At 39.0% G+C, this 25,149-nt stretch overlaps 1 protein-coding gene across 6 annotated transcripts; it reads right to left on the reverse strand.

Moving 5' to 3' along the window:
• Window positions 1-4,820: 4,820 nt before the first annotated feature.
• On the reverse strand, window positions 4,821-24,893 carry LOC129744684 (protein tramtrack, beta isoform-like). 6 transcript variants are annotated; one of them, XM_055737332.1, is made up of 7 exons: window positions 24,672-24,893; window positions 22,947-23,302; window positions 12,228-12,657; window positions 11,906-12,145; window positions 11,694-11,765; window positions 9,347-10,487; window positions 4,821-7,069 (listed from the first exon to the last, which is right to left on the reverse strand). In XM_055737332.1, exons 2-7 carry the CDS (start codon window positions 23,022-23,024, stop codon window positions 6,805-6,807), a joined length of 2,226 nt encoding a protein of 741 aa, XP_055593307.1. In that variant the 5' UTR covers window positions 23,025-23,302; window positions 24,672-24,893; the 3' UTR covers window positions 4,821-6,804. The 6 variants fall into 6 exon arrangements, with proteins under 6 accessions (XP_055593307.1, XP_055593350.1, XP_055593314.1 ...); XM_055737375.1 differs by having other exon boundaries at window positions 24,735-24,818; XM_055737339.1 differs by lacking the exon at window positions 24,672-24,893 and adding an exon at window positions 24,512-24,662.
• Window positions 24,894-25,149: the final 256 nt, after the last annotated feature.

Genomic DNA, 25,149 nt, shown 5'->3' on the forward strand with positions numbered 1-25,149 from the left:
ATTAGAAAATTGCTAGCCACAATCTCGTTTGCGGCTTTCGAGTTAGCCACAACAACGCGCAGCTTGTTCGCACGTAATTTTGTAACACTGGTTACAGAGGTCCACCTCGCCAGATCTTTGGTGATCTGTACCACATTAAGAGGTTTACCGTTCTTTTTGGGCCGGATGAAAACCACCCATGGCCCAGAGGAAGATGAGCCTTCAGCATATTTTCGGAGCCGGGTTGTTCTACTCTCAGCTGGTAAAGATGATGAACCACTTTCCGTCTGAGGAACGTGAGCATTTGAGTGACCAGCAGCATCGGGATCCTCCAGATGCTCTTCATTCTCGTAGGTCATATTCTCATCATTACAAGTTGAGGGGTTTAACCCCCCGCCTTCGTTCATATTTCCGCACGGGGGCACGAATGCCTTCCGTGTTAGAAATATGAACGAAGCTATCAATTATCGAAATATAAATAGGGAAATAAAAATAGAAAAAGTAAAGGGAAAAAGAATAAAAAATTACTCACAATTGTTTTTTTTTATCAAAATTTTTTCCTGAGTGCCTGTTAATTGACTCGAGCACGTGGTCCTCCTTAGGAAAAAGATGGCGACGTCAATCGGGGAGCAACCAAACACCGAATCGACCCGTAGCGTAGCTCTGCAACTCGGTCACGGTAATTAAACTTGAGGTTTCCAAGTCCACACTCCGACGGTAGAAAAATCCGGATTCTTGGGTGAATAGGGGGGCGCTATCTGATGATGGATATTGCCGTTGATGGTGATGGTAAATATTTGCTGAAGCGAACCAATTTGGCGATGGCTGATTTTTGCCAATTATTGTTGCGCGCGAGTCTCGGCAATTGACGACCGAGCGGGATGAGCAGGAAAATCACTCCAGGCGAACAAACTGCACTTTCGCAAATAGCACTCCGACTTGGTAAAAACTTCGACACTGCGGTGAGAAAAAGCGTCCGAACTGGTCGAGCGATTGGAACAGAATCCTTCCGAAAGCCTTGTATGGAAGATTGTGAGGACGCGTTGGGAAATTTAGGTAATAAAGTTTATTTTGTTATAGTTATTGATAAGTATTACAAATATGTACCTAAATATGTTTTGAATGTATTGAAATTTTAAATTCAATCTTAAAACGCAGATCTGTTTACACATTTCGGAGAGCGACTTTTTCGTATTGCTTTCTAATTTGGATAACAATTAAGATTTCATTCTCTCAGCCAGATTGAGAACAATACATTTGAAAGGCATTTTGCTCCGAACCAACGTCAACTTCCAATTAATAGTCGAATTTATACATTTCTGTGAAATTTCATAAGTGGTTGTATTCTTTCACCGCGCTATTTTTCTATTAATATTTTGTTTCTTTTTGCCAGTCGAAGGTGGACGCAAACGCAACCTCGATGCTACAACAAACGAAGATTTGGCTTCTAATTGTTCCTACATGTGGATTTGCGTCGGATGATGACAATAAAGTATAGTATAGGTACGGTAAATTATTGTTAAATTGTTGTTACCAATACTCAGGATAACGTATAAATTTTAGGTTATGGACATGCAGCACACTTCTGATTAGTAAATTTGGATTTAACTCACGATCAAACTTATCGAGGAAATCACGAAGAAGGCCGGTAAGTACCTGCTTTTTAATGATTAACATTTATACTTTAAAGAACATTATGTTGTGCTCATAACAAATTTGCGTGTCATGTGTGTGAAAATGACATGGGTTCTTCGTATTATTAGCACGAAGTCTGAAAATGGATTAACGCGATCGAATTTCATACCATGTACCGTGTGTGCAGTCGTTTTCGTAATCTACAAGGCGGATTGCACACCGCATATATTATTTTATTGTACCTATTCAACATATTTGATGATAAGTTTTAATCGCCGATAAATTTATTAATTTAAGTGTGTTCATTGACACGTGCAGCGAGATGAAATGCTAGGTACAAGAATTTGTAAAGGCATGAAGAATGGGCGGATAGGCAAGCATCAGATGAGCTTCGTAGGATAAAGTTTGGATAGGTGTTGAAACTGTAAGTCTAGGGCATTTTTTATTGGAAAGCATGAAAGTGTGGTGAATTCCAGCTCAAGACGTAGTTCGTAACATAAAGTCCAGTATAAGACTGGCCTGGGAAAAAGAATGGGATTTAGAAAGAGAAAAATTCTTAAGGAAAATTAAAAATACCACAACTGTTTGGAAAGATCGATCTTCTAGGGAAGAAATGCGAGCACTCTGTCGTCTCAGAATCGGCCACACTAGGTTAACACACTCAGGACTCTTCAGCGGAGCAAATTGGATTGTGAAGCTTGTGGCGTGGTTGCTTCTGTCCAACACATACTTCTAGACTGCCGGAAATATAATGACACTCGAGAAAAATTCAGGATCGTCGGTGACATCAGCGAGGTACTATCCAATCAAGAGGAGAGAGAGAATTGTTTGATAGAATTTCTTAAAGAAACTAGATTATTAAGAGAACTGTAAAAATGTAAATGTAAATACTTTCTTGACCCGAATGACAATTGTTAAAGGGTCTTTAATAAATATTAATAATAATAATAATAATAATAATAATGAAAGTGTGGTGGTACGCCTTTGTCGTACAGCAGACAGGGGGGTTAATAAATGGGAATAAAACAAATTACGATTCACTTAGATTATTTTCGCAAAGTAGGGACGCCGAGTAGATAAAATGTGAAAAATCAACAAGTAGCAACTACTCTAAGCGAAACCCCAAAATTGCAATCATCGCTAGAATCGGGTGCGCATCTAAGAAAGCACATGTAAGTCGGTGTGGTGCTACGTTTTTGCCCGATTGTGTATTCAGTTCACAGTACACAATCCAACTGGCCTGCTGTGTTTAGGAATGTGTTGATCAAAAATCGATCACGCCTCCTATACAGATTAGTCTGTTGTACGGCAAAGGCGTACCACCACACTTTCATGCTTTCCAATAGAAAAATGCCCCAGACTTACAGTTTCAACACCTATCCAAACTTTATCCTACGAAGCTCATCTGATGCTTGCCTATCCGCCTATTCTCCATGCCTTTACCAATTCTTCTACCTAGCATATCATCTCGCCGCACTTCTCAATGAACATACTTAAATTAATTCAACATATTTATGATTGGTTTTGATTTAAATGAAACTAACTACCTAAAAGTTATCTGAGGTATACTTCCCCTTGAAAGGGTTAATAAGCATAAAAACTAGGGTGGTAATAAGAAAATATTTGAAACACATAAGTGATCAATTTCCAAGATTATTCACAAATGGCCATCCAGAGACGCAAACATCTTTTCTTTTCGAGGACTTGGGGCAGTTTCTCATAGATAATAAAACTGAAAATTAATTTGAAAGTAGGTATAACTGCAGTGAAACAACGTTGTTGTAACTTATAAAATATTTATTGCACTAGATATCTTGAAACACAGCTTCGGTCAGTTTTTCATAACTTTTAACCATAATACATTTTATCATTCTAAATTTTACACTTCACAAAACGACATACCTTTGACAGCATTATCCGGAAACACTAGTGATTACTATGTGGAAAACTTTCCATACATTGAATTTCCATACTTTTCCAAATAACCTTTTAGTTTTTTGTACATGCATAACATAAAAATTATCTAATCATGATGTTAGTTCTTCTCCACATCTAGAATAAACATAGACCTATTATTATTTCAATTTCTGTTCAGTTTTCATTCTATCGTGGGTTTTTGCATTTCGGAAATATCAATTAAATGTAGGTATCTTACCGAAACTGTTATCAGACCTACATTTAGAGGTAGTAGTGGAATACACAATTGTTTAATTTTGAGATTAAAAATACTGATTCGAGTTGAGAATACTAGTAGGTAACTCATAATCTTACTGAAGATTAATTAAGAATTATTAGTTTTGAAAATGTTTTTTTTGCTATATATATTTTTAATATCCCTGTCAGAGTACCGGCAAAGTAATGAACACAAATTTTGAAAATGTTCATCAAGAATGAGACCTAAATTTTACACAAGCATCAGATGAAATAACGAGGGATTTTGTCATACATTTACACCAATTTCGGCCTGAGCTCTGGTAGTTTGTAGTTGACAAAATGATAGGGCGGTTCTGTTGGGCTGGGAGATCGACTGTGATTCTGATGCTGGTGCGGTTGCACTGCACTAGAACCAGATGATTGATTTGTCAGCCCACGCGACGCCTGTATCGGTTGAAGTTGTTGCTGTTGTATCGAAGCAGATGCGGTTGCCGTCGGGATTTGGTTAGTTCTCGTCAGGATATAGGGTACAATAGCAGCCCTGCCCCGTTTTCGACGGGGTAGGATGCCTTTTCGGGCCATGTAAAATCTTTTAGAGGGGAAAACGACATTATTTCATTAGTGTTAAAGGTAAGCATTTTATACCTAGAAACTTTTCTGGAGGATCTCACCTTATGGTCGATATCGGGATGTTGAACATATCGCTAACGGTTTGGAAGGTTTCTCCGCGGGAAACGCATTCGGCTGCTTGGCGCAGGGTGGCCTCAGACCGTCGAACCCTTCGCGTGACCGTACTGCCATCCAGGGTTGCCGACTGTTGCAATGGATGAGTGGGCTGCTGAAATCTTTGACTATGAGCACTGCTGCTGTTAATGACGTTGCTGGGCGATGTCGTGCTTGTGTTGCTACTACTGTCATACTCACACGTTACATTGGCCATGGCAAACTCTACGGATAGAAAGGGTGTTACGGACAAAATTTCTTCCACAAACATATCAATCTTATCAATCAAATGAATATTTCTTTCAAGAAAAAAAAAGACATGGTACGACTTAGTAGTTGTAGTTTTATTGACTTTCACATGTATAATTTTTTGGTGATGAAACACTAGAATAGTTCCAAAATTATAATTTAAGGTAAAATATATGTATATAGATGCTTTCTCTTTGTCTACTACATGCTTCTGCTGTAGGAAAACTCCAACATGGGTAAGTACCTCTACAATAAGGTATATGCGGTTTTAAGGAGGTGCCGAAAATTTTTTTTATAGATAGTAGAATGTATAGAACTAAATTAATGCGCTAAAATAGACATTCTAATCGCTATACACATTGGACCTTAAGATTCTAAATAAAATGGTACGATTGCAACCGAGCGTGACTAAAAGTCGTGTACTACGAATGTAGGGTGTGACCGACTACGAAACTAGAGTTTGTATTCATTTTTTCTTTGTTTTTTTTTACGATTAAAATAGTATATAAAGCCCTTGGGAATAAAAAGCTAATGGTTGATTTATGTATGGTTTGATTTTAAATGTTTGACTAGAAGTGTACATTTGACTTCCGATGACCTCATTATATTTGGGTTCCGATCTTTTGTATTTTCTTTTAGTTTTTAAGGTTTTGGCATTTCAATCTTCTCGTGGAAGTAGATATCTTGTGTACTTTCGAATATTCCGTATGACTTGACTTCTGGCTTGGATTTGAAAAGGTAATATGTTTTGTATCGCAAAAAATATGACATAATTTAGGGATATTTGTAATTGTAAGTAGTTTAAAATAAACGACGGATAGGAATCAGAACAGTTCCTCATTTTTAAATAGTTCAACAATGTATCCAAAATAATAAATTTCGCAAAACTTGTGGAAAATCTCTTCAACCAACAACTAATCTGTTGCATGTACATATGCTTCTGCTTACTAGTCGTTACAAATGAGATAGTAATTTGTGATTTCCAAAATTAAACATTTTCTCGCATAACAGGATCTCATATTTGACTTTGCCAGTTTTTATGTGCGCGGTTCGATATCTGGCAAGGACATTAAGTACTACGTATCATGAAATTTTCGTTAAGACTTAAAATATTTTTTTCTTTAACCAAAGATTACAATCAATCTTTATTTTTTCAATTGACTTTGAGTTGAATGTAAGGTATTAAACGTTTAGAAATAAGCCGAAAACACAGCATTGGTGCTTATTATGCTTATTGATCCACATATTCTTGCTAGAAAATACCGACCGCGATCTTCACAACTGTTTAATAGTCACAAAGCGTGTTCAAATAGCCATATTATCATTGTAAATATCCCTAAATTTTGTCTTTTGTCAGTCGATGGAAACCTGCGTTGTGGGTACTTCTGATAGTGTACTGACTAACTAATGCGTTTTGATGTGACGGTGAATGTGTACTTACGAATACCATAAAATTCAAATTACTTATAGGAGATTGCAACGCAGACAATTTGATTAGGAATAAAACTAAATATAAAAAAAATTAAAAACAAACAAATCGTTCAAGGAAATCTACCGTTAAATGATTCTACTAAACTAGAATTCGCATTTGAACCTTTACTGTTAAAATGATATTCCGCACTTTGTATTCCTCACTACTGTTTCAAAGGTGGAAGTTCCATATGCTTAACATGTTAGTAGTGGAGCTTAAAGACTAAAACCGAAAAATCTATTATAGGTATCTAGCTTTGTTTTGTATATATATTAATAAATTTGTCTCTCTTTCTCTTTGCCATCTGTTTCAAACTGACTATATTCATTTCTGTTGGTTTCAATTGCATACAAGTTTGTTTCTCAAAAAAACGTATATATTGGTTTCTAGTGATTTTTCTGTGACTTTGTGTGACCTGCCGTGTCCTTACACACTAGACCGAGTGTGTTGCTTTCCAACCCACTACCTGACTCTTTCCTTATTTTACTCCCACCGGATAATACCACCCACCCATTCACATACGATTTAAAAACGCGCACACACAAACACACATTTCTGCCACGCTGCAGCTATTAACACGTGGTTGGTTCTTATCAGTTGGCACAGCTGGCATTGCCGAGCAGATGGCGCGACTGTTGCTGTCCTCCCGGCGTCGACATCGATTGGGTCTGTGACGCCTGTTGTAGATGATGGGACAGTAGCACTTCCGGTCCGGTTTGCTCGGTCAGTTCCTTGATGATGCGTTTCTTCTCGGCGGCCTCCTTGAGCTGCCGGGGCATCGGATAGGCGGATTTAATGTCCCACCGTTTCATCCAATTGCGAAGCGTTTTGCGAGGAACTTTGTGGATTTGCGATGCCCTGCGGTTTGGTGTCATTTGGTTGATTTGTATAATGGGAACGAAAAAAAAACGAAAAAGAAAGTGTTGCATTAACAAAACTAAAAGGTGTTAAATTAACAATTTATAATAAACAATAGAATACTGAAACAATTGTAGAAAACCATCAAGTACTTTTTGGGAAATCAGAATATTTGTCGACACATTTGGTTACAGAACTTTTCTTAAGGATTGAGTTGTTATACCTAACAGTTTTTCTTTTGCGAAAAATCTGACCGAAGGCGGTCATTTCTACCTAAGATTGAAGTGTATCACGTGCGTTTACGAACTATTAAGGCTATACGAAGTGAGGTGCCTCGACCAAAGCGGAAGGGGAAATCAAGCGACGAGAATACTTAAATCATCTCGAGATTTATTTATACATTAGGGTGGCAATGGATGTATAGGAAAAATTGCATGGTCGAATTGAAAAAACCGGCCGACCAAATTCTATAGAAATCGCATTTCTAGATCCATGCCTGAAATATTGCACCTCGCGTAACTTTTGATCTCATCGATAGAACTTTTCTAAAACTTCAGACATGCAAGCTTTATATTTCATCAATCACTGTGCAAAATTTCAATAAAAAATGTAGTTTCAGAGATATAGCAGTTTGAATGAGAAAAGCCCAAAAAGTCCAATTTTCGTAGAATTACTGTTTCTCAGGCCACACAAACTCCAAACAAAGCTCAAATTTTGTGTTATAATAGTGTGATAGTTTATCTATCTAACGCAAAAAATTTGATCAAAAAATATCAACAGAGTAAAAAGTTATGGAGGTTCAAAGTCGAAGTGACAGTGCGCTTGCTTCCAATTTCTATACAATTATGAATGGTACTGTACATTTTGTAGATTGGTCCAAAAAATTGACCTGTGCAAATTTCAGCACAATCGGACTTGATTTAGGGGTACCTCAAAGCGTCCAAAGTTTCTGTTTTCTACTTTTCTACCCTCAAAAATCACCAAAGGAGATCGAAATATTAATTTTGATGTCTTAAACGTCCAAATCTGTTTTTATCTTAAAATTTTTTTTTTGTAAAAATCGATTTCCAAATTTTAAACATCACGTAAGGAAAGACCAAAGGAATTCGGGAAAATCTAAATTTTATTTAAAGCCAAATGACTTAGAAATGCATGAAACGTCGAGATCTTGTGTTATCTCGAAAAAAATTTGACCAAAAATCGACTTTTTGACATCTAGCCTTTTTTCGAAAAACCAAAGTCCCAGAAAGTCGATTTTTGGCCAACATTTCTTTTTTTTTTCGCAAGATAACACCAGATCTCTACGTTTTATGGATTTTCAAGTCATTTGGCAAAAAAAAAATCAAATTTTGATTTTCCGCTTTCCTTTGGGTATCCCCTTTGTTGATAAAAGAAAATAAAATAAAAAACGAAACTTCGAGCGCTTTGAAACACCCCTAAATAAAGTACGATTGTGCTGAAATTTTGCACAGGTCAGCTTTTCGGGCCAATCTACAAAATGTATTTGGTCGGTTTGCGAAATTCGACATAACGCATTTATCTGCCACCCTGTTATATGTACATATAATCTCAGTGGCACTGAATGTTCCCTTGAAGAAATCCTTTCACTAAGCGTACACTGTAGACGGGCGTTTCGTTATGGTTCAAAACTCATGCTTGATTTTTTTGCAGAATTTGTATGTACACTTTACATTAGCTATTCTCAACTTCAAGATTTGAATGAGAAAATTTAGTATATTGTTCTGAAAAATGAAAACGATTTTTCTTACTATTCTGGAACTGAGCCTCTTAAGCTTGTAATGCCAATTTAAAAATTCTTTAAAGGAAATTTTCTGCTGAACAACTTTGTCGAAGACCGTAACTTCAGAAAGAATTGTGAGCTGGCGAATAGGGGTAAATATGTCTTTTTGGCATAAAAAAAAATACAATATTAAACTCAAATCACAGCTGGTATCAAATGAAGTATTGGTCTGAACCCAAATCGACTCAGTCTAGAACACATGTCGGGAATGTAACGTCTATAGAAAATTTGAAATGTTAGGATCATATCCCGCAGAAGAAGGACCATGATCTAAAATCGATCTAATGGCCTTTGGCATATAATACTGACTTCTATCCACAACGCCCGGATTACTGATAAAAAAAACAAGTACAAGTTATAAATAAACAAAATACATAAAAATGTTTTCACTAACAAATGAAACATAAATCTAAACACGATTCAGTTCACTCAAAAAGCTGCACCAGTACAATGTTTTGCTGGCATTTGAAACATACCTGTATATGCTCTCTCCGGCCTTAACGTCCATCAGTGCAGCCCAAAGAGCATCCGTGTTGTAGGATCGCGGTTGATTGCCCCGAGGATTGCGCAGAACGAAGGCAGATGGTGGAATCGCTACACCATTCAACAGTGACGAAATTTTCACTTCGCCGCTGTGACTTATGGTCGAAGAGCTACCGCTCCTGGATAGTCGCTGTACCATTTTGCCACCCCGTCCCATTCGCTGTTTCCGCATTGGCGTAAGAAGCTCCGTTCCGCCATTGTTCCGGTCGCTCTTGCTAAACGGCACCCGGGTAATGCTGGTTTCCGAATTTGTGAACGGTAACAGCGGTGGGGGATAGATCGCTTCGTCGCAATCACTGTCACCACCATTGGTGAGGGAACTGTCGTCTGGAAGAATTTGTATATCGAAATCGTCATCATAGTCATCATCGTGGTAACTATGCATCACAGTTCCGCTGAGCTGGGGTAAGTTCGGGGAGCAGATGATGTTTTCGAACCCATCCGTAGATAGCTCGCTGCCGTGTTCCTCAGCGTTGCTGGACGTACTGGTGCCTTGTCGGCTTTTCTTTGGCTTGACGTAGATATCCATCGCGTTTCGGTTGTACACTAGAGAAGAAGGTATACCGGTTGTTCCGGGGTCAGTCCCATCGTCTACACTTAATCTACTACCATCACCACTACCACCACCACCATCGTCACCATCACCACTACCGTCGATACCGTAGGACGGAAATACGAGTTGTCGTGACGCGGTTTTTTTGTTAGTCTTATGTTCTGGAGTCTGTTGTTGCTTGTAGTTGCCGAAAAGGTTTTCGTTAGATTTAACCCGAATAGAGCCACGTGTCAGAATCGACAGCAGAGACGACGATGACGACGGCGGAGGCGAGGAAGAGGAGGGCTGTTTCTTTTTAGGGGACCGTCTTTTAGCAGAATCTTCAATGGTCTGTTGAGCAGAAGTACTGTTGGAGCTAGTATCGTCAGTGATGGTAATTGTAAACGCGTTGGCATGACTATTGCTAGTTCTACTATGACGATCGTCGTCGTTATCTCGCTTCGAAAAGGATGGCAGGTCCTGATCAACTATGTCTTCCATGTACTCATCAATCTCATCATCCGCAATGACTTCGTCGTCCTCTGCAAGTTGGACGGATAAACGGAACGTGTTAGACGAAGTGTTGGACAACAAGAGATGGTAACAGGAACAAAAAAGAGGGAAGGATTGTTTAACGAAACGGAAGCATAAAGGTCGTGGAATCCCTGCGTAAACACCCATCTTCTTTAAAGGTACCCAACTCGCGCGTCGTCATCGGGTAACAAGCTAGAGATTCCAACTAACGTGTCCTTTTAGATAATGATACCGTGTCATAGAATATTGCTTCAAAAGTGTTCAGACTCAACAAGACAAACAAAAGACACCATTTCTAAACCAAAAGAAGAGTTAATGCATCGAACTGTAGTGAATGTTAGAAAGCTGACCATCGAAACTGTACTTTGAAATTGAACTTTTCAAACTAGAGAAATATCACATTTTCAAAGGTGATGGGAAGTATTAGAGAAACATGAGATATCAACAGGCACCGACCGGACTTGAACCTGCAATTTTTGAACCTTGAGCAGCACTGATTGCTTCTTCATATGATCGTAAGTAGCGGCAAACTCGAAGCAATTGATCATGTGCGCGCTCGGCTAAAATCCCGAGTCGATGGGTGATAGAGAAACAACATAGAGATCAATAGTGGGCAAAAAATTCGAATTATACATGGAGTATCGGTAGAAAATCCAGCGGTCGACCGAAGGAGCTCGAAATGTACGCATACTGGAGCCTATTTCGTCACGTTCACCGTTATGTAATTGGCTAACTCGCCATAATACTGAGGTAGAGATTGCGGGTTCAAGTCCTGTCGGTGAGTCGTTGTATCTTTTTCGAGAAATTTATGATATTTACGGCTTGTGTTCTTTCTTTTTTTGATATCTTATGTTACTCTCAGGTACAGGTTTTCAGGTCCCAATACGAATTCAAAACATTAGGTTTGATTAGAAGAATATCATTGTTTGCATATTGGTTTCGCAATCGAAGGATATTAAAAAATAAGGTCATAACATATTTTGTGCATTCACAAAAAATCGACTGCATTCACTTAGAATAAGGTTAGACTGATTGTTACAAGATTAGTTCATACGTTGATTATTCTTAATACAGAAGACAGAAAGAGAATTCATCGATACAATCGAACAGGCTCGCAGTTTAAATTTTACTTGAGTTCGCTTTCTGTGCTATTTTAAATACAACTTAACTGCAAACGAAAAGGTTTTTGAAAGTGTCAAAACGTCAGAACTTACCAGCTTGCTGTTTTTCATTTGCGTCCTGCTCCATTTCATCATCCTCGTCTTCGGATTTTGCGATATCCTCATCTAAAACGGTAAACAAACCTGTTAGGTTCAACATTTCAAATATCTGTAAGTTTAGTCGCAAAACTTAATTTTTTTTGGGGGATTTTAAACCAGTAGGTTTATTCATCCCCATTCGCAAATCTAAAACCATTTATAGATACCTATAACCAGATCTTCCGTCTTGATGACCATATCGTTTCCGCAGCCTCCGTTATCACTAGTGTCGCCCTCATCGCTGCACGTTCGAAGGTTCGAAGACTGTTGCTGTTGACTAGAAGAGACCTTCGACGGCGTCGATGAAGCCACTGGATGTAGATTCAAACTGTTGAGAAAATTGTTTCCTCCTTTGGTACCGCTGAGCGCACTATTCTTCTGTCCTTTGCTATCCGTTCTCTGAGGACCTAAGATAGGGAAACGGTTATAGGGAAACGGTTAGCAGATCTGTTTTCCTCCCAACTGATTTACGTGCATATGTCAACTTACTACTTCCTCTTTGGCCACTTTGGTTCGACGACGACTCCGTATGCTGATGCAGCTGTGCATTTGTCGTTGTCCCTGCGCTACTGCTACCGCTTGTGGTGCTGCCAGCACCGGGACTGGCTATCTGATTGAGATCCAGCGCTGCATCCGACCCGCAGAGTCCGCGGATTTTCAAAATTTCTGCACACTTCATCAGATCAGGTAGACCGGCTTGAGATACGTTCACTTCTCCCTTGTACATGAAATCGACCAGCGCTTGGATGGCCCATAGTTTGATTTCGCGTGGCAGAATGATGATCGGATGCTTGCAGGGATTCTCGCCGAGCAGATTTTCGAAAAAAGTTGAACACGCCGCCAGAACCAACCGGTGACAGTGCACCTGGTGGCCCTCGCAGGCAAGTGTGACATCCACGAACCGTTGGCCCGCCAACAGCTGTAATGAGTTAAGAAGGATCAATATTAATTTAGTTAAAATAACACAGATATCTTAATTTACTACCCGAACAACCTTCTACAATTTTAATTATTTTTTAACTGAATATTAACCTGCTCTACTCAAACCATGAGTTTTTCAGCAACATGAGCTGCTCGAAGCTGGGAAACATAGAAGGTAAGCATTCAGAAGAGGATCGCTTAATTCTCGCAAGGAAGATAAACATGCGACCTCAAAAGTTGAGATCAACGTTATTAGAATACCCACTGGCTGCTGCAGCCCAGATGGCTGCTAGAAGTGACATCCAATTTCTTCCAGGCGACTCCGAAAAAAATGCTTAAGAAAGTCCTAACTTGTATTTCCTGATCGGCTTGAACTCGCTTTACGACCTTATAAACTTTTTTGACGTCATAAGGACACATTTTAGGCCGTAGATCGGAAACATGTCAGAATTGAAGAAAGCTGTTACAACGAAAGGCTATATAACGAGTGGCCGTGTAACGAGGTACAGGTGAGCTGCCAATGTTTGCCACTCCATCACTTTTGTTCAGAAGTCGAAGGAATAATGCCTGGAATGCAGCCAGCAGCGCAAAACTGTAGACACCAATAACGGTGTTGGGAGATACTGCACCATCATTACAAACTTGTATGGAAAGAATAAAATTTGGGGATTTAAGGCAAAACTTGTTTATCGGCCTACTATGAAGTCAAATGCAAAATTTAATCACGAACGGATAACGGGAAAAGGTTGCGCAACAATCCTAGTTTATTAGTAGGCCTATACAGTGAGCGAAATAAGAATAGCACCACTATGAGTTTTGCTTGTTAAAATATCAATGCTTGAAAAATACGGACATTTTCTTCCACAGTTTGTTCTGAATTGCTTAACGGATAAATCAAGCATAAGTTTACTTTTTTTGGACGTAGCAATTGGCGTTGAAGACCAAAAATGTGAAAAAAAGGTGCGAAATAAGAATAACACCACTTGAGTTTTTAAACAAAAACAAGATAATTTTTCAAAATTTACTGTGTAAAAGTGAATAATAATGCTTCTACGAATTATTTGAATAGATAACTGCATTTTAAGGAGTTTTCCAGAATTCCAAAGGTTTTCAAAGGTATTAAAAGGGGGTTTTAAGAGATGCTCCTCTAGCGTTAAGGAATTTGATATTTGAGCTGTAATTCTTTATCAAACTACTTACTTTCTTCATAAAAATGACGTGAAATGATGAAACCAACATTCGGGATTAATTTTGAATCAGAAACAAATGGGTTTGAAATCAAAAACTTTGATTTTGTTCAGTAAACCGCACTTTTTCCAGTTTCAAGTCGTAGATGGCAGCACTATCTAGCAGTTAAAACCAAATTTAGTCTCAATATTGATTTTCCAGGTTTATTTAGGCCCATATTCATCATTTTGAGGTATTTTCCCATCACAGTTTTGTGAAAGTTCACGCTGCAGAAAGCTTTTCCGGATTTGCAAAAGAATCACCAGCACAAAAATGTACAACCGAAAAAATTCCTGTTCATCTCAACTTTCGATTCAATTGCAAATCATACCAATAATACTGCTAGCCTTCTGGTCCATCAAGCTCCATCGCAAAGTATAACTTTATTCTGATAATCGGTCCAAAAAATCACTCCTAGTGACCTTTATGCAATTCTAATTTTTTTTGATTTAGTGATCTTAGAATTTCCAAAGCGTTCACACGGTACAACATGTATTTAATTCTTGACCAAAATAATCCAGCACTCCCTAATTAATCCCGGATATTCGAAAATGGGCATGAATTTGGTTAAATGGCAAGATAGTGCTGCCATCTATGACTTCAAACTAGAGAAATAGTGTTTGACTATTAAAAAATATTGGTATTTTTTAATTCCAACCTGCTTTTTGGATTCAAACTCAACCTCAAATCTATGTTTCATCATTTTGCATCATACTTATGAATGTTAATGAAGAAATCAAGCAGTTTGATAAACTTTTAAGGCTCATATATCAAATTCCTTAACGCATCTCTTAAAACCCCCTTTTAATACCTTTGAAAACCTTTGGAATTTTGGAAAACTCCTTAAATGCAGTTATCTATTCAAATAATTCGTAGAAGCTTTATTTTTCACTTTTACACAGTTAATTTTGAAAAATAATCTTGTTTTTGTTGAAAAACTCAAGTGGTGCTATTCTTATTTCGCACCCTTTTTTCACATTTTTGGTCCTCAACGCCAATTGCTGCGAAGATTCACTAAAATTATAGACGATCAATAACTAAGTTTCTTTTTTTGTGATTTGAGATAGGTACATTGAAGTATGGAAATTTGATTTTATCTACAGCATTTCAAAGTTTGTTTTTGAAAAGTGAATATGAAAGCAAAACTTTTAAATGTTGTAGATACAATTAAATTTTCATACTTCAACTGTATTATCAAGCTGCTTTAACCTCATGTATAATTTTCCATTACTTGCTGTGTAGGAACATGTGCTACTGGCTCTCTAGGCTTTGCAGTAGGGGTTGAAATTAAAAGACTAAACAGGAACTTGTAAGATTTCATAATTCGTGCCTCTGTGGCCATTCTGAAGCACTCGTCTTCCCCCTCTTTCAGCAAACCGTACACAGAAACAAACAGAACCGATACGACACGTACGTTTCGTATAGGCAGATTAACCTTACCCCCTTATTTAGGTCCTTCCTTTTTTTGGAACCCACAATCAATCGACGACCTATGTGTGCATACGGGCGTGATGATGATACATGCTGCTCAGAACGACCAATACCGAACTCATCAGCTTAGAAACCAGAATAAGCTCTAAAGCGACGACGGCGGGTTGGTGGGTTGGTTGCTATCAATCCGTCACGCGAGGTTGCACCTTATTAGCGCAGCAATATACATATACCTATTGGAACGTGCCCAAGAAGCGACCCTAACATCGTCATCGTCATTATTATTTGAATTGGGAAAAAAAATCTTGGCTTACCCTCGCTCTCGCAGATAAATCAATGTAGGTATAGGACTGTTGTAGCATATACAGAGCCAAACCAAACCCAAAGCTGCTCTATATGGTGAGCATGATGGCGCGATGACCCACCGCGCCAATGACGGGTTTCAAATGTAAATTCGTCAGTTCATCAGTTACCGATTACCCACATTCATATATAGAGATGTTACACTATTATACGCCGCTCTAGTCAATGTCGACCGCGCATGGGTCGGGTATTTGCTCCTCAGTCAGTATCTCGATACCGACCGCAGCCCCGCGATACCCTCAGCTATCTCAAGCCAAAGCTAGTGGCTCATCTTCTTCCAGCAGCCCCAGCTGCACCCCATTATTTTTTGTCACACATGTAAAAATGTGCTGAACCTCACATTAGACGTATTGTATTCACGGGTTCCACCAATGACCCTCAAAAAGTGTTTCCCATTCGTGCGCCTGACTATGGTACATATGTATAGATAGTGGATGACAGCTTATCGCTAAGGTGAATGAAATATACCTAGTATGAATTGGAATTGAAATTATGGTAATATCCACCAAAGTTAACATTTTAGACACCCTTGAAAATATTCCATTTTTCCTATTGTAATTGAATAAATAATTTTCTTTGTCAGAATTAGTCACCAAATTCATCTCAAATTTCCATATGCACGCCCAACCGAACAGACAGAAGGCAACAAAACAAGATATGAAAACCCTTTCCTGATAACGACGACCAGATAGTCTCTTATTGGTATTTGATGAGATCCAGCAAATTAAGAAATCTGTAGAGGTGCTTCAAATTAAGTCGGTCAAAATAACGCTTCGAGCAATGATGTATGTGTCGGATTCCCAACGTTAATTGTCTTGTGATTAAATTATCTATTGGTTTCGATCAGGTTCGATCATTTGACAAAGCACAAGCTTCGGTGGTGAATAAAGCGAGTTTCGAGCTCGCCCCGCCGTGGCAGCGCTTTTAGCACTTGATCGAGAACGTTATATCTTTGATTATTGCAAACGATCGAGTCGTGATCAGGTTCGATGGATTAAAAAAAACATTCAGAGCCGATTCACGAATGAAGCGGAACGTCGTCGTTTGCTACACTGTTCAACACAATTCCAGTCGATTATTTGTAGCACCTTAAATTAACATCATTTACGTGTGTATTCTAGGGCAGGGGTGAGCAACCTTTTTAAACCAACGGGCCAATTTAAATTTGAAATCTTGTCAGCGGGCCGCACTTCAAATAACATTTTTTTTCAATAATTGACAGTGCTTCATTTATTTTTTATAACTACAAATTCTTGGCGAAAACAAATCTGAAAAAGGAAAGATAAAACAAATCACGTGACTTATTAAATATCCAATATTGAAAAGGTACATCATTAAATCTTTGCCAGTTTTAAATTTTCTCTATTTATTAATAGTACTTCTTGGCGAACATTCGTTTTTACAACATTCTTGTAAAAACCGTTGGTACTATTATTCATCACTTCCATTTAAAAATCTTCTGGAACTTACCACAGTGATAACTAAGAGTGTGAAAAATATATATTCAAAGAAATCATCGTCTTCTTGTTGGGCGTTGAATCTCTAATTGACTTTCTGTGGTTTTTTCCACAATTAAACTTGTCCTCAAAGCCTAGATTTTTTTCCCTACAAACGGTAAAAACCCCGTTTTTTAAATTGAAGTTCTGTATTGGATCATTGCATTGAAATGTTGAGCAAGGTTGTCGAAATCACAGAAAAATGTTCAATTTCACATATTTTTAAGCAACTATCTTCAAAACTACATTCTTGATTCTAAAATTTTTATCCATATTTCTATCGTTTTAAATCTTATTAAGATTGGGATAGGATTTCTAAAGCTATATTATGACTTTGGTAATGTGGAATGCGAATTATAACTTTAAAAGAAAATTATGTTCAGAACAATTTATTTCTGTTCAGATAGCCAAGCAGCTATCAAATTACTCAGTGCTTCCAGTTCTAGATCAAAATTGGTAATCGCATGCCGGAAAGCAATTGAAGAACTTGCTGAAGGCAATGGATTTAACCTTCTATGGGTACCCGGACATAAGGGAATTTTTGGAAACGAGTGCGCCGACGAACTCGCCAGAGCTGGATCGGAAAAGGAATTTTGCGGCCAGAGCCGGCTGTCCCAATATCGCCATGTTGGTTCAGAAACCAAATTCAAACTTGGTCCTCTAATCAGCATAAACGATACTGGGAAGAGTTGGACACTTGTCACCAAACAAAATTGTTTTTAGAAAAACCATCTCCAATCATACAGAGTTACTTGTTAACTTTAAGTAAATCTCATTGCAGCATCCTGATCAGAGCACTCTCCGGTCATTGTAAACTCAACTATCACATGCACAACATTCAGCGTGCTGAATCTCCAGTAATATGTGATAGTTGTGAATCAGATGTGGAAGATCCCTTTCATCTTATATGTAACTGTCCCTCATTTGCCAGACTACGTTTTCGTACTCTGGGATATTACGCTATAAGCGAATCTGAGTTTAAGAAATTAAACTTTAAAGACATGCTATCATTCCTTACCGAATGTAGAAAAGAGCTTTAATGCTAATAATCCCTAGTGGATAGGCATCTTAAATAGATTGAATTTATTTCTTCCTTTTATAGGTTTTTCAGGTTTCTCAGGTAAATGATGAAATCTTGGATAAAAGAAGGCTAGGCACAACTTTCCCATATGTTTGGATAACGTGCCGCTATTAAGCTTTTGTTGTTTTATTTGGGATTTTAAGCCTCTTGGGTTTATTCATCCCATAACCCCGCTATTAAGCCTACTCTCATTCTGATACCTGATACCTGGGCGTTAAATCTCTAATTGACTTTCTGTGGTTTTTTTTCCACAATTGAACTTGTCCTCAAAGCCTAGATTTTTTTCCCTACAAACGGTAAAAACCGCGTTTTTTAAATTGAAGTTCTGTATTGGTTCATTACATTGAAATGTTGAGCAAGGTTGTCGAAATCACAGAAAAATGTTCAATTTCACATATTTTTAAGCAACTATCTTCAAAACTACACTCTTCACACAAAATTTCTGAGCCTCCACTTAGCAAAAATAGTCGATTACTTTCGATTAGCAATTGGACTCGTTTTACTAACATGATATCAAAATGTAAATTTTGCTTGATTTTAGTAAAAACTAAGTTTATTGGCCGCCTTCTTTTTTTGGCAACAGCCGTATTTGCCGCCTCAAATAAAAAAGTTAGTGCAGTTAGGAACTCGATGCCAGCGGTAACTTTGGTGATCAAGTGGACAACGAAATAGTGACCGAATTGACACCGGAAGTATACAGGTAAGAATCAATCTGAAAGCAGACAGATTTTCTGGTTGTAATGTATTGAATTTTTTTGTTTTTTTTTTCGACCAGGTTGCTGCTGCCAGTGAAGGTACACCATCAAAGCCAGCGAATGTACTGGGAGGTTTCCAAGTCCTGGCAAAATGGAACCTCGGTGGTTCTTGTTGGCCGTATATGGAACCATCGGAAATGGGCAGTTAAAAATTATAGTGACAAATAGTGTTTTCAATGATGTTAAAATTCAGAAAAAATAAAAATGAAAGTGAAAAATTTGTGTGTTTAATTTGAAATCTGATACCTTCCTTGTGTTTCCAGAGAAAAATTATAAACTTTGTAGGTTGAAAATTTGCTCGGACTTTTCCGCCGGGTTTGCTAGAATTTTAGTAAAAAATTTCGGCGGCTAACTTTTTTCTCGTTTGCTAAAAATTAAGTTAAAAAATATTGCTAAATTGATTGCTAAGTTTCTAGCTGGTCAAATTTGAGCAAAATTTTGCTAATTTCCGGCCTCGAAAATTTTGTGTGTTGATTCTAACATTTTTATCCAGATTTTTTATCGTTTTTAATCTTATTAAGATTGGGATAGGATTTCTAAAGCTATATTATGACTTTGGTAATGTGGAATGCGAATTATAAGTGATATAACTCAATTTATCGATGTGTGTTATAAATTTTCTTTAAAATTTCTGAAAAAACATCACAGATAATCTTCAAAGACCTTTTAGGTCGAATTACAAAATTTCAGATATCTATCATGAACTATAGTTATAATAACTTTGATGCCGGCTACAAACAAAAATAATGACTTCACAGACGGACTTTGAAATTCCTTTGATCATGTGTAGCTTCCGATTGTTGGCTTCTCTTCCAATTCACTTTAATGGATTTTGCTTTTCAAAGTGGTAGCAGTTAAAAAATTAAGAAAAATGTATCCTGAACAAAAAAAAAACTTCCATATTACGCTAGGCCAATAAACAATATTGTATTTATGCCTTGAACAAAACATAATAAATGCGAAAAATGCCATAGAAAAAAAGATAACAATCTGAATGATTGTGTGGCAAATGCAGATAAGTGCATATTTGAAAATACCCCTTACAATCCATTGTAGAAAAATGTTAAGGCTTAATTTGAAAAAAGCTTCGCAGATCGCACAAATGTCTCGCGGGCCGCCGGTTGCTCATCCCTGTTCTAGGGCATAAGTACTTGATCTTGGTACACTGAATCCGGACAACATTTGACGAGAAAAAAAAAATTGGCTTGGTCCTGACTAATATGCTGTGTTGGTAAGGAAAGCATAAGCGAGCGGTATTGGTGCTGGTGAGTAGAGTGGCACCACATGGTACTCCTGGTAGCACCTGGTGAGAAGCACGTCGCATCTGAATCTGGAAGAGCTTCCGGTGAGTATTATACGCACATGTATGGGAAAAACTTCATGATCGAGGTCTCGACGTTTCGTGCATTTTGAAGTCATTTAGCGTCGAAATTAAAATTCGATATGTTTTCGATTTCCTTAGGGTCTCCACTTTGGAGATTTTTAGTGTAAAAACCGAAACTTCGGACGATTTGAGGCATCCCTTAACCAAGCTCGAAATTCGACATGACCCATCTGCCTGCCACCCTTATTCGTACGGCGAAGTTTTCCCAGAGGCAATTTTTGCTGAGCAACCCAAAACCATCAGAACATGTGCTAAATTTCACTTGAATTGAACAACTTCAGAAGTAATATAATTCAAACTCTCTTGTGCTCAAAATGCTAAAACCTTTAAAAAAAACTTTTGAATGACAAAAAGTAGTTCCGAAGACATTAGGTGCAAGATCCGGCGTTTTAACATTTTTCTCGTTTCAGTATAACTAAAACACACGTTAGGTCTTTGGGTGTCGTTTCCAAACACACGAAACAGTTAATTTGCTTCGGGTTTTTGTGTTGGAGAACCTAACTCTGAAAACAAATGTTTTTTTCTTATTGTGGATTTGTAGAATCTCGTCGTTTGACACTGGATTCGTAGAAATAGCTTATCAGTGGAAATAGGGCAAAATGGGCAGCTCATCGAAGCAGAAAAAACCGTTCATATTTTAGCACCATAACTCCCGTCACTGTGTTCCCAAGCAACCCAAGCAAAGGTCCCATATCAATATAATTCAATTGACTTCATCGAGTTGAATTCGCTGCTAGATACTACGGCATAAAATGCTCATCGTGTCCCGATTTATGGTGCTTATACTACCCACCGGGAGTTCTCATTATGCCCCTACAGTGACTGATTTTCAGCTTTTGGCAAAAAAAAAATTAAAATGCATTTAAAAACGTTTTTATCTGCTTTTTCAAGTTTTAGCCCGTTAGGAAATAGATTTTTTAGTATCTGAACACGAAACAACGAAGTAACTCACAAATTATAGCTGTTTCCTATGGCTAAATTAGCGCCCTTCTTAAGACTGATTAAATCAGAAAAATCGAAATTTTACATTTTTATACCAAATGACTAAAAAATGCATATAAGGGGCCGTTCAGATACCACGTGGACATAAAAATGAGATTTTTGACCCCCTCCGTGGACAAGCGTGGACATTTGGCAAACACCTACCCCCCCCCCCCCCCCCCCCTCCCCGAATGTCCACGAGGACACATTTGAAAACGTTTTTATTTTAAATACCCTTAATTTGACTGTTAGAAAACACCACTTTTGGCCTTTTTGTTATAGAAATGGCTGATTTTGTAAAACCGAATAAGAATTTCCTGTTATGAAAAAATTAAAAATTTTAAATTTCTCAATTATCATATTTATCACTTGCTTTCAAGTAGCTACTTATTGTTTAAACTTAAAGTGGAAAGGTATGCCATTTTAAGATTTTGATTTAAAAATCACCTTTAGAAAATATTTTGAAAGTAAGTATGTCCACGTGGACATGACCCAAACCCCTACCCCCCTCTCCGTGGACAAGCGTGGACATTTCCTTACCCCCCCCCCCCCCCCCTCCCTTCTAAGTTGTCCAAGTGGTATGTGAACGGCCCCTAACGACGAAATGTGGTGTTATCCAAAAAAAGAGGAGCACAGGATTGAGCTGAAATTTTGCACAGGTCTGTTTGTGGGCCAATCTACAGGATGAATATGGTAGAAAAATTTCCTAATAATCTCTTAGGTACAAAATCCTGAAACGTCTTAGTTCATATATATTTTAGGTCTAGCCGCTTCAATTACGTTATTTTTTTTTTTTAGTTTTAAATTCTCAAGTGGGCCCAAGTGAATGGCAAGACTCGAATAAACCTTTAGTACAATAGCATGCGTCGCACAGTTTAGTGCTTCTTCTAACACATCCATTGCGGATGCGATATTTGAAGAGGCATCGGATTTCCGACGATCGGTGGCTCTCGCTCGCCGCACCCCACAATGGCGATGATGATAGTGATGGCCCCATCATCGCAGCCGCAGCAGTGTGCGCGTGCGGTGTTATTGATGGGCACTTTGTAGTTGATGAAGCACACACGACGACGTCGCGGTCGGTCGGCCGGATCAGAACAGAACCATCATCATCGACCGCCGAAGCATTTAGTCGCGCATAAATATGGCTTTTAGTCATCCACTGACTGTTGGGACCCTTCTGTGTGCTTCTATATATGTATGTAGAAACCTACATATTATTCTACATTTTTGTAAGGTTATTGGGTAGAGCGTTGTGTAACATGATCGAACTCTCACATACATCTACAGGTCTGTCGATGTATATCCGGCTGTGTATGGATGGATGGATCGACGACGACTGCACAAGAGGCATAAGGGAATAACTCTTTACGATGTTTGCTGAAGTTTTTTTTACACAATATACTACTGATAAGGGGTGTGAATCGAAATGCCCTTAGCTAGCGGGTATGTGCCGAGTGCTAGAGCCCCGTGAAGGTTTCCATTCAAGCATCGCACACTTTTGGTGACCGAGTTCTTCAGAATAGCTTATTTGTAAAGTAATTAATTACGTTTCAGGGGAAGGCTTACCTGTGGAAATGCTGCTCCGATGCTACCGAGGTGGCTGTTCCACCGGACACAGAACTGCTGAGACTGACCGGAACTCATCGTAGCGCCGTGGTTGCTTTCTTAGACACTAAACTGAGCAGGCGGCTCAGGTGCTGCTGCTTTCCAAAAGCAAGCTGGCTGCCTTGAGCCACTTGAGACTCTTGAAGGACACCTTCGGTTAGTCGTCGTCGTGGTCGTCGTTGTCGCCTTGGTAGTCTTCGCCGTGACTCGACGATGTCGTCTTGCTACTGCTGCTGATGTTGTTGCTTACAGGGAACACAATGTGTGATCTTCGCCGAGACGACTCTTCACTAACTAATAAGTCACAACACACGGCTCTGTATTCGATTGGGGAAGAAATAAAATAAAATATACAACACACCGACCCGCCATGAAACACAATCGCACACAGCTCGCATCAGAGGTTCGACGGATTAGTCACGAGGGCTCTTTTCCACCATACAGAGTTTCTGTGGTCAATAGGTTTGAGCACACAGGCAAGCGAAGCGAAAAAATCGATATCTTCACCCCTTGCTTGCGTTCTCGTTACCCGGTGCTCTGTTCCGTAAACCACACTGCTGCAGCAGTGATAATAAGCGTTGGAAAAAACAACATGAACGGAGGGTGGAATAAAGGACCTCACGTACCTACGAGCAATGCTTCCCCTAAATGTAGGTCCTATGCGCTCTAATCGGAAACGAAGGAAGAAGACGAAAAGGAAAAACACTTGGACGGAATACGACTCTGTAGCGCATAGCGCACACCAATCGTGGTCGCTGTCCTTCGCCACCCCACCGCACACCGTTTTCCTTGTTCCACTATTCCCCCGTGTATTTGCCACCGTCGTCTTCGTCGTGCGCTCAGTATGAGGTCAAACGAACATCCGAAAGTTCAAAGATCCCTTGGCACATCGCCCTCCCCGATTTTTGTTTTTTTCGGGTGTCCAATGTACAACAGCACTCTTCAAGGGGGCGATAATGGCGAAGCCGAATGCAGTACACCAAATTATCGATTTTCATAGGTGTTTTGTATTCACTTTGAATTTTGGGACAAATTAAAATGTCCAATAATTTCAGGTCCCTCCTGGATGTGTCACAAGGCGGCCACCATTATGCACTTAACCACACTCCTTCAAAAAACCTCCTGAGGAGTGCACAAAGTCTTAGTTGGTGTCTATACACACAAAAAGACACATATGTACTCTCGGTTCGTCTCAATGGCATCCACTATCGCAACGATGCTACCGAGTGGCGTTGATCCTTAAAGGCAAAGCAAAACCCATCTTTACGAGACCCCGACGAACTGTGATAGCACCCGTCGTCGTCATTGTGGACGCCGCGACGCCATTTTTGTGTATTCTAGATTCGTCGGCGATGATTGGGACACATTCGGAGCTCATTGATTTTCTTCTACTCCTCTCGATAGTCACACTAAGCGCATCATAGAAAAACTAATCAAGACGACGACTAACTTATTTTGAGGTCACTAAATCGAAGAAACTTGTCGAGTGCGCTGTGTGAATCCTGCTTGCTAATTATCCAACTCACGGGTATATTGCACAACCAGCCCAGGGTGATTTTTCTATCTCGCGCCTGAGCTTGTTCCGTGTCACGCGTATACGGGATGGACCCCCGATGTATAGAAACTAGATAATGGAATAGGGACTTTTTTCTATCTGGCTAAGGGTAAACAACAATATTCACTCACAAACACACGCACGCGACGCGCAGCAATGGAAAAAATTGAAAAAATAATAAGATTGTTCTCTACACTGAGCGGATCGGAAATACCCGCGTCGACGTCAGTCTACGACCGACTTCCCCTGCTTCTGTTCTATGACTGACGGGACGGGCAGCCTCGGCTAGTATAAGGTTTAATTTCAGCCAGCGGTTCCGTTGGTCTGTGCTGTGCACATGTTGAGCATGTATATACGGAATACGGACACAAACGGGAGTGAAGCTATACAACGCCACAAGTAATCTGAACTGATAGGAGAAATAAATACAATAATGCACACATCACTACCAAACCAATCCATGGCTCATCCGCGAAAACGAGAGTGAAATTTGTTGAATGAGGAACGTGAAGAGGAACCCTCTAGCTTGGAAATGTGCGATCGTTTCCATCGAATTCACGTTCTGTTCTGTCTGGCACTATATGAGAATGGGATGACATTTTAGCGTGT

The sequence above is a fragment of the Uranotaenia lowii genome, chromosome 1, assembly GCF_029784155.1.
Source record: "Uranotaenia lowii strain MFRU-FL chromosome 1, ASM2978415v1, whole genome shotgun sequence".
In the NCBI taxonomy this organism is placed as follows: domain Eukaryota; kingdom Metazoa; phylum Arthropoda; class Insecta; order Diptera; family Culicidae; genus Uranotaenia; species Uranotaenia lowii.